The sequence below is a fragment of the Alligator sinensis genome, unplaced genomic scaffold (genome assembly GCF_000455745.1).
Source record: "Alligator sinensis unplaced genomic scaffold, ASM45574v1 scaffold54_1, whole genome shotgun sequence".
Classification (NCBI taxonomy): domain Eukaryota; kingdom Metazoa; phylum Chordata; order Crocodylia; family Alligatoridae; genus Alligator; species Alligator sinensis.
The window spans coordinates 3,005,039-3,016,054 of record NW_005841962.1 but is presented as its reverse complement, the minus strand read 5'-3'; the positions used below and the strand labels follow the sequence as shown (position 1 = coordinate 3,016,054).

General features: G+C 36.7%; 1 protein-coding gene across 1 annotated transcript in view; it reads left to right on the top strand.

Moving 5' to 3' along the window:
• The window catches only part of KIF15 (kinesin family member 15), a 57,233-nt gene that overhangs the window by 16,971 nt on the left and 29,246 nt on the right, over positions 1-11,016 (top strand). The window contains exons 12-16 of the mRNA XM_014518522.2: positions 711-834; positions 5,437-5,525; positions 5,946-6,155; positions 6,777-6,954; positions 8,694-8,838. Of these exons, the coding sequence (XP_014374008.1) occupies positions 711-834; positions 5,437-5,525; positions 5,946-6,155; positions 6,777-6,954; positions 8,694-8,838 (746 nt within the window). The remainder of the gene's footprint in view (positions 1-710; positions 835-5,436; positions 5,526-5,945; positions 6,156-6,776; positions 6,955-8,693; positions 8,839-11,016) is intronic.

Below are 11,016 nucleotides of genomic sequence, written 5' to 3'. Positions count from 1 at the left end.
CCCCCCCCCCCCCCCCCCCATGCCCTCCTGGCTCAGTGATTGGCCATGGGGGGACCCCAGCTGCCCCCCCAGACCCAGGAGGCACAAGTCACTGAGCCTGGGGGGCACGGGAGGGGCCCTCTGTGTGCTCCCCACTGGACCCAGAAGTGAACTGGAAGTGCTTTTGGTACACTTCCAGGTCTGCTCCTGAGCACACTGGGGAGTGCCCCACAGTCCTGGTGGATGCTCCATCTGCCCCAGCATCTCAGTATTCATGAGCCACCTGGTACCTTGAAGCATGTAGAAAAAAGGTTTAAAGCTGTGTCTATGTCCGAATCAATTCGGAGGGTTCAGATTAGATTCAGAGAGATTAAAGGGTCTCTTGATTCATTCTGGAGATTCGCCAACCGAATTGGGCTGAATCTCCACCGAATCAAATTAGGGACTGAAGCTTCACACAGCCCGTGTGTGTGTGTGTGTGTAATTTTTTTTTCACCTAAACTTTTCAGGGATTAATTCTTCCAAGAGATTGTGATTTTTAGTTTTCAGAAGCTAATGAAGTAGAATAAAATTTAAGTTGAACTCTGCTGTTTTTAAAGAAAGTCTTGCTGATAGTTACCTACTGCTTTCTGATTAATCTGAGTTGTTTTTAATGTTACAGTATTTAAAATGCAACCTTAAGAATTGTATTTATTCCTCCTGATACCCTCTTGTTACAATTTTGACAAAAGGCTATTATAAATGAAGACACACAAGGAAATGTGAGCCAGCTACAAGCTGAGGTGAAAAAACTGAAGGAACAGCTTGCTCAGTTTACTTCAGGACAGTCTACACATGATATTTCTGTTTTACAAGGTAGGAGACAAAAGAAAAAAAACTTTGATCTTTGTTGCATTCTGGAATGATAAAACTTTTTTTGTTTGGGGTGGGGGGAGCTATTTGCTCATTGACTTGCTAGGGGGATGGGAGTGAGGAATTTTTTTTCCTAATTTGTATGGTTTAGGGTTTATGTATCACCTGGATATTTATATACAGCATAATTGCTATTTTGCAGATTTTTAAAATTTTGGAGTCACTTTTGTTAATCTAATGGATTCATTTTATTTCTTTTTTTCTTAGTGTATATGTATTAAGTGAAAGTTCTATTACAGTTTTATTTTGGTTAATAACTATAATCCTCCAGATTCTGGTTTTTAAAATAGTCATGGCCAAGCCCTTGGGATAAGTCAAAATAGGCGTACGATTATCTATTCATAGAGGCTTCTGCTTTTCCTCACTAGGTGCGTTTGTTGCACAAACCTTTTTATTTGTTTGTCAGCCTTTGTTTTTTATCACGGTTGTTTTAGGAAAAAAAATATTGGTGTGGGAGGGAGAAGAGTAAAAGAGCTTGTTTTGATATACAAAATAAATAGAAAATAAATTGGATAATAATGAGATTTTTGTCAATCTGTAAATTTTACTTCCATGAACTTTTCACTGAACAATTATACAGTTTAGATCCTGACAAGCTTCCTATTAAGTATAATTCTAACTGGAAATATTGTACCTTATAGTATTTTATTACTATTGTTGTTATCTTGGCCTTGTAACTCTTACTGTGGCCTTGCACCGACTGTGGCCTGACCTTGTCAAGCAATTAAGAATTTCAGTAGAGCATTAGGAGCACTTGAGACACCCAATGACTATAAATCATCTTTACTTGGATTTTGCAAAAAAAATCACACATTTGTTGCTATGTGAAAGATAAGATATTAAACCATACACACAAGATTTTGTGTGATGTTGAATCCATCAGTTAGATTTACTGTGTTTAGAGAGGTAACTAGCCATACCAGTCTGACATTAGGCAGAAGTGATACATTATAGACTAACTCCTTTAGAGGGGTATAAGCTTTTATAAGATGCAGCTTACTTCATCAGATGCTCTGAATGGATATAGCATGTCATTTATAGCATCTGACAAAGCAGGCTGTAGGCTATGGAAACTGATGCCTCTGAATAAATCAGTCTACAAGGTGCTGCACTGCTCTGCACTGCTGTGTTTGTGAAGGTTTAACAGCTGTTACAGTTGGTAGGAACACCAGGAAAAGTAGCGTGACTTAAATCTGCTAAATGACCATTTACCTTAAATAAAATAAAATTTTAAAAAATTTAAATTTTGTGTGCAAGTGTTGATACAATGGACACATGTATGTCAAGTTTCATGAACACAAACTATTACATATTAGGCTTCAATTTTAAAGATGTGAAATATCATTAACTGCTTATTTTAAAACATGTTGGTCTTTTAAAAATTACATGCATTATAATGAGAAAGTTATTAGGTACTTTAATTCTGTGGTGTTTGGTGTGTCTTTATAAATCTCTCTCAGCTTGTCTGCTTGGGGATACTCAGGAAAATAAATCCAAATTAACTTTTAAAGCTGATTTGCTAAGCTGCATTAAAGCACTCTGAACACTCATTTGGAATTAATCCACTTCTAAATTCTTACATTTAATTCATTTGAATTAGCTTCCCTAAGTTTCTCCTAAGCTTCCTTAAGTTTCAGGACAAGCCCTAAAATAGTTCAGTTTATTATATATACATTGCCCCCCCATGCCCTCCTGGCTCAGTGATTGGCCATGGGGGGACCCCAGCTGCCCCCCCAGACCCAGGAGGCACAAGTCACTGAGCCTGGGGGGCACGGGAGGGGCCCTCTGTGTGCTCCCCACTGGACCCAGAAGTGAACTGGAAGTGCTTTTGGTACACTTCCAGGTCTGCTCCTGAGCACACTGGGGAGTGCCCCACAGTCCTGGTGGATGCTCCATCTGCCCCAGCATCTCAGTATTCATGAGCCACCTGGTACCTTGAAGCATGTAGAAAAAAGGTTTAAAGCTGTGTCTATGTCCGAATCAATTCGGAGGGTTCAGATTAGATTCAGAGAGATTAAAGGGTCTCTTGATTCATTCTGGAGATTCGCCAACCGAATTGGGCTGAATCTCCACCGAATCAAATTAGGGACTGAAGCTTCACACAGCCCGTGTGTGTGTGTGTGTGTAATTTTTTTTTCACCTAAACTTTTCAGGGATTAATTCTTCCAAGAGATTGTGATTTTTAGTTTTCAGAAGCTAATGAAGTAGAATAAAATTTAAGTTGAACTCTGCTGTTTTTAAAGAAAGTCTTGCTGATAGTTACCTACTGCTTTCTGATTAATCTGAGTTGTTTTTAATGTTACAGTATTTAAAATGCAACCTTAAGAATTGTATTTATTCCTCCTGATACCCTCTTGTTACAATTTTGACAAAAGGCTATTATAAATGAAGACACACAAGGAAATGTGAGCCAGCTACAAGCTGAGGTGAAAAAACTGAAGGAACAGCTTGCTCAGTTTACTTCAGGACAGTCTACACATGATATTTCTGTTTTACAAGGTAGGAGACAAAAGAAAAAAAACTTTGATCTTTGTTGCATTCTGGAATGATAAAACTTTTTTTGTTTGGGGTGGGGGGAGCTATTTGCTCATTGACTTGCTAGGGGGATGGGAGTGAGGAATTTTTTTTCCTAATTTGTATGGTTTAGGGTTTATGTATCACCTGGATATTTATATACAGCATAATTGCTATTTTGCAGATTTTTAAAATTTTGGAGTCACTTTTGTTAATCTAATGGATTCATTTTATTTCTTTTTTTCTTAGTGTATATGTATTAAGTGAAAGTTCTATTACAGTTTTATTTTGGTTAATAACTATAATCCTCCAGATTCTGGTTTTTAAAATAGTCATGGCCAAGCCCTTGGGATAAGTCAAAATAGGCGTACGATTATCTATTCATAGAGGCTTCTGCTTTTCCTCACTAGGTGCGTTTGTTGCACAAACCTTTTTATTTGTTTGTCAGCCTTTGTTTTTTATCACGGTTGTTTTAGGAAAAAAAATATTGGTGTGGGAGGGAGAAGAGTAAAAGAGCTTGTTTTGATATACAAAATAAATAGAAAATAAATTGGATAATAATGAGATTTTTGTCAATCTGTAAATTTTACTTCCATGAACTTTTCACTGAACAATTATACAGTTTAGATCCTGACAAGCTTCCTATTAAGTATAATTCTAACTGGAAATATTGTACCTTATAGTATTTTATTACTATTGTTGTTATCTTGGCCTTGTAACTCTTACTGTGGCCTTGCACCGACTGTGGCCTGACCTTGTCAAGCAATTAAGAATTTCAGTAGAGCATTAGGAGCACTTGAGACACCCAATGACTATAAATCATCTTTACTTGGATTTTGCAAAAAAAATCACACATTTGTTGCTATGTGAAAGATAAGATATTAAACCATACACACAAGATTTTGTGTGATGTTGAATCCATCAGTTAGATTTACTGTGTTTAGAGAGGTAACTAGCCATACCAGTCTGACATTAGGCAGAAGTGATACATTATAGACTAACTCCTTTAGAGGGGTATAAGCTTTTATAAGATGCAGCTTACTTCATCAGATGCTCTGAATGGATATAGCATGTCATTTATAGCATCTGACAAAGCAGGCTGTAGGCTATGGAAACTGATGCCTCTGAATAAATCAGTCTACAAGGTGCTGCACTGCTCTGCACTGCTGTGTTTGTGAAGGTTTAACAGCTGTTACAGTTGGTAGGAACACCAGGAAAAGTAGCGTGACTTAAATCTGCTAAATGACCATTTACCTTAAATAAAATAAAATTTTAAAAAATTTAAATTTTGTGTGCAAGTGTTGATACAATGGACACATGTATGTCAAGTTTCATGAACACAAACTATTACATATTAGGCTTCAATTTTAAAGATGTGAAATATCATTAACTGCTTATTTTAAAACATGTTGGTCTTTTAAAAATTACATGCATTATAATGAGAAAGTTATTAGGTACTTTAATTCTGTGGTGTTTGGTGTGTCTTTATAAATCTCTCTCAGCTTGTCTGCTTGGGGATACTCAGGAAAATAAATCCAAATTAACTTTTAAAGCTGATTTGCTAAGCTGCATTAAAGCACTCTGAACACTCATTTGGAATTAATCCACTTCTAAATTCTTACATTTAATTCATTTGAATTAGCTTCCCTAAGTTTCTCCTAAGCTTCCTTAAGTTTCAGGACAAGCCCTAAAATAGTTCAGTTTATTATATATACATTGTAAAATCAATAATGAAAATTTTAGGTTAGTGTTAAAAGTAACTGAAACTTAAATATTTTACTCTTTTCTTAGCTGAATGTCATTAATTTTTGTTTTTAAAAAACTGAATTCAAAACACCTACTCATTGTGTACAACTTTGTTAACTTGAATTGTCAGAATAAAGTTTTTATATCTTACTAGCGAAATTACCCGTCAAGAATGATGGGGGGCGGGGGGGATGGATGTATAGGTAGCTCTTTTAGCATGAAGGAAAACATGGACAATCTTTATCATTATGTAGAAAGTGATTTATTCTTTACCCTTCTGTTAAGCTGCTGCTGGGCAAAGAGAGGAGAAGAATTACATGAACAATTTTCTTGAGGCAATGCTCTTCTTGGAGAAGTCTGAAAGTGAAAAGAAGGTAAGAACACACTGCATCATGCTTAGTTTTGGGTCAGTGCTTAAGGTGAGTGAGTATACTGAAGCACAATACATTGTTTAAACAATATTTTATTTTATAATACATAATCACAAAACAGTAAGGTGTAGCCACAGTAAGGGTTTATAAACTATTAGAACTGTAAATTTAAGGTAATTCCAAAGTTTGATGCCAAGAATAAATCATAACTTTTTTTTTTTATGTATAATTAGATTGTGTGTGTGTGTTAAGACATAGGTTAGTTTCATTACAGAAATCTGAATGGAATAATCTCATTTGTCTGGTTTGCATAATATTGTTTTGAACTTGTGCCATGTTTAGATTTGTGTTATGTATATGCTGGCAATTCAGTTTGGTTTTGCTACCATTTTTTCTACTAAATCAACTTTGTTTATTTTTTAGACTTTGTTAGAAAAAGTTGCTCAACTAGAAGATCTCTGTGAAAAAAAGGAGAAGTTCATTCAGTCCAATAAAATGATAGTTAAATTCCGGGAAGACCATATAGTTCGCTTGGAGAGACTACATAAAGAAGCAGGTGGCAATTTATTGCCCAAAGAGCAGGACGACCTCATCAACGAACTGAGAGAAGAATTGAAGACGTTAAGACAACAAGTAAACCTGTTTGCTTGTTTATCCGTTCCACAAGAACATGACAGGGCTAACAAACAGCACAAATAAAACTTTGTTTCCTTATTATTTAAAAACCATGATTATTGTTAGTATTTAAAATAAGAAATGTTAATGGACAACATTTTTTTTTTCAGTTTTTCAATTCAGTGAACTCAGGTGGGAGCATGTCATCCTTATGTTGCTGGCTTCTTGATATTAAGGAAATGAGACCTCAGTTCTGTTTTAAATAACATGAAGTACTTTTAGTTTTAACTTGGAATAGGAAGATATATATATATTCTAGACTTAAATTGTGTTGCATTATAGAAGAAGAAACTCAGTTGGAATGATCAAAACTAAAACTGCATATTGTCCTGACTTACTTTAGAACATAAAATAATTTTCTTTTAGTCTTTAACCATAACTGCTCATGAAGAGTTGATTTCAGTAAACATTAATTTAGCTTACTGCATAGCAAATCTGAACAGTCCTTCTTAATTTAGGAAATGTGTTTTGTTTTATTTACAGTTTAATGTTTTTGAAAAGTGACATATTGGCAGCCATATATAAATAGCCTTTTTTGTAAAGCATCATCAACTGTTTTGTGCATCTGTTTATTCACAGATGGATCAACACCCACGAATTGCAAAGTATGCCATGGAGAATCATAACCTTAGAGAGGAGAATAAAAGACTTCGTTCCTTACCATCTGTGAGAAGGGTTCAAGAAATTGATGCTCAAACTACTGCAGAACTAGAAAAGGCTTTTTTGGAGGCTTCAGCCACAGAGAAAAATAACGGAGGTAAAAACTCCCTATTCCTTTCATGAGTAAATACATGTTTTGAGTTTAAAAGAAGTATCTTACTCAAAGGATGGCACTCTTCAAAGTGAAACCTTCAAATTTTAACACCAAAAGCTAAGTGCTTTTGTAGCTTTTTATTCCTGTTGGTCTTGCTGAGCCAGTATATTTATAAACGAGAGAGAAAGAAAAGTTTATATTCCATGTTGTGTATAATGCTGGCTTATTTAGGTACAATAAGCATGAAACCCTAGCATTATGTATTTAGAAATGTTTTTCAAGGTAGTCATGCTTCACTTGAATACAAAAGCTAGCATGCTTTCTAAAGGGGTAGTCCATTCTTTGGTCCTGGATATAACATTATTAAAAGGTGCTAATAAAGTGTTTTTGAGAAACTCTACTTGTCTTAAAACAGTGTTTTTCAACCTGTGGTCTGCGGACCCCTGGGGGTCTGCAGACTGTCTAAGGGGTCCACGGAAGGTGACTATGATCAATCAAAAATGTGTGAATACCCACACTTGCAATTCAAAGAGGTCCTCACCTCCCATTTGAAATTTCGAATGGGGCCTACAGATGAAAAAGGGTTGAAAACCACTGAGTTAGAGAGTTTAAACCACCCTACAAGCAGTGGTAATGCTGAGGATCACAGAAATGCCATTCGATTTCACATATTCAAACTTTAACTTCTTTTTAAAAGAAAAAGCTTGCAAAGTTACAATGAACACTCTCAGATTCAGCATTATGCATTTAATTTAGAAATATCACTTTAAATGTGAAACATGCACTTGGAGAAAAATTCATACTCTAATCATTTTTATCAATTTACCATATGATGCAGTAATGTTAAAAACATTTTGAAAAAAAATCTTCAATATGTGTCATGATGAGATTTTAAAAATATATTTTTTTAATTCACCCTTTCCATGTCTGCCAAAAACATAACCAATTAGGTTTCTGGTATGTGTTAAGACCACAGTCCTACTTATACTGACTCCTTTTTCTATGTATATCTATCTTTTGTCTGTCTTCTACCTAGATTTTACTCCATTTATTCTCATCAAGAGTGCCATGGGGTGCCACATAGTGGTAACACTGTTAGGCGTACAAATTTGATTCACATAGGAATCCATTGCGTTTAAAATCATACTGATCTGTTGTAGTCTTTCTGAGTTCTTTGCAACAGAAGAATTGTGCTGCTATTTTTTCATATTCAAAAAATGAGTGAAAACTAAGTTAGTGTTTTCCAAGGGGTGCCTTGAGTGTAAAATGTTAGAAAGCCATGGTTTTAAGCTCTTATGGGAGTAGCCATCTTCTGCATTTGTACAAGGCAGGTCTTGCTTCATGCCTAAGGCATCTAGGCTTGATGTTAATGCTAGTACTACTGCTTTCCTTCAGAAATACTAGAGGTCCTTGGCTGCTATCGCAAATGGCCTTTTGTTCTGTTTTTTTTTGTTTTGTTTTTGTCTAAGACATTATTTTTTCTGCAGGTGGTAATTCAGATTCAGTGCTCCCAGGGTCTTGCTCAATATGCTCATCCTATTCCATTGTCATTAGCTATATAATAAAGACAGTCTACGGCAATAGTAATAATGAATACACTGCCTAATTTTTTGTTAACTGTTGCTAGTGTCTAACTTTTTTTTAGACTCAGTTGGTAAAATGGTCATAAGCTGATTAATTATAACTTGTTGATGGAGCTTATGGTTTTGTGCTATACAGCCTGACTTCTGTTTGTTGCTTAGGTCATCATTTGTATTCCATCACCACCATATCAACTGAAAACAATTCTGTGGCATCACTTGAAAGGCTGAAAGCACAGCTAGTGCATACTCAGAGTGAACTGGCAAGTTCGAAACAAGAATATGAAGAATTTAAAGAGCTAACCAAGTAAGATGAATCCAATATAGAAGGATCCCTTAAACTAATATTCTGACAACAATATTTGCTAGGGCAGATACACAAAGAGTTTTAGGGTCAAATCCTAACTGCAGAATATAGCCCAAGTAATTCTCTGCCTTCCCAAAAGTGCCAGGGTAAGGGAAGAAAAAAAGGGAAAAATATTTTCCTAATTCATGCTATTCATGGAGCACCAAGTAACAGTTAAGCCAAACTACAGGTATTACATCGGCCTTTGTTTAGTCACAGATCCATTGGCCTTGTTCAGAGTTCTTCTTCACATTAGGGTGCATGAAACGGCTGCAGAGCACAGCTGAGTGTTATGGTATGCAGCAAATGTGGGCCACCTGGGCAGGTGCCCCAAAACCTCATCTCTAAGTCATTTATGTCATTGTGCAGGAAGCATAGACCCTGCTGCTTGTTAATTTATAATGGAGAAAGTGTTGAACTTTTTTCTCTAAAAAAATTGAATTAGGCTGCAGGAAATAAAATTCTTATTGTTTGAGCATGGATAACTTCACACTGCAAATCTTGCTGCCTGGCTGAAAATAACAACAAAACACGCATGCCCCCATTTTGACAACGTTTCTCTTTTCTAAAAAAAAAAAAAAAAAAAAAAAGAGTAAAACATTGCTGTGATTCTTTTTCCTGTTTCATTTTACAGTATTTTTCCCGTACTTGTTCTTCTTTTTACAATTTACTTGGTTTCATGGTCAAGGTTTCTTAAAGGACTTATCACATAGGCTTCATGTTTTTAGGTGCTATAATTGAAACCCCATACAGGGGGTTGACTTTCAGAAGGTACTGACTGCTACAGCCCTCTGGGAACATGCCCCTTTAAGACAGCAAGCAAAGTTCCAATGTTTTAGAGTTGAAAGCTCCAACTTCTGAAAGTTTAGACAAATTACTTGGTTCTTATCTGTGCATTAATAGATATTAATGTTCTTGTTGCCACCAGTCTGAGGTTGGAGTCAGAATAGAAGCTATTTAATTTTAAATTAAAGGCAAAAATCTAATACCTAAAATAAATAAAAAAATAAAGGCATTGCACATCTGGTGCAAAATATACTAATTTGCTATATAGAAGGGTTCTAGTATAGTGTTGGCTAAGACTGTTTCTGTACAGTTATTACTGTGTCCATGCATATTTTGAAGCCAGAAGGGAATCGCTGGAGGGTCTGTATAGTTTGGGTTTCACTTACATTTGTATTGTCTTGCTCCAACTGATCTCGTTGTACCACAGTGTTTCCAGGAAGTGTAGTGCAGTCCTAAAACATATTTAACCTGATAGTTAAACTTCCATAAGCATTGCCATTTTTGTGGATTTCTTGGTGCCTATCATATAATTTTTAAAAGCCTTTGATACTGAACTTTCTTTCTGTACAGCTGTCTAATGTTTGTGTAGCAGATAGTCAATTTGTACATTGCCAAATGGGTCAGTTCTTTACAACCAGGGGCACCCAACTTTCTCACCCTGCAGGGACATGCAAGTGGTGCAAGGTCGGCCAGATCTTGCACGTGGGGATCCGTCTCTGGGTGTGATCCTGCACATGCAGATCTAGTTGACAGGTCTCCCTGTAGGTCCAGAAATTTGGTGGAAAGGAAGTTGGCAGTCAATGCTGCCACCACTCCCCCTCCACCAAATTTCAAGATTTGCGAAGCTTTGCACGCCAGATAACACAGCTCTGCAGGCTAGATCTGGCCTGCAGGCTGGGGCTGAGCATTTAGGGCTACGCGAATCTTTGGTCGCTGATTCGATTCAGCAGCCGAAGCTAAATAGAATCAGGAGACCTTTTAACCTCTCTGAATCTAATCGGAACCCTCTGAATCGATTCGGAGAGATTCAATGATTCGGACATAAACACAGCTTTTAAATGTTTTTTCTACATACCTCAAGGTACCAGGCAGCTCGTGAATGCTGCAGTGGTGGGGTAGATGGAACGTCCCATAGGAGCACGGCGTGGGGCCCCAGCACACTCGGCAGCAGACCCGGAAGTGGACCAGAAGCACTTCTGGGTCCGTCAGGGACCATGCGCTCTATCTGCCCCTACCTCAAGATATGTTGAAAAAACATATAAAGCTGTGTCTATGGCTGAATCTGATTCTCCGAATCAGCATTGAATCTTCAGATTTGGCTTCAGCTGAATTGAATCAGGACAGGGCCGCCCC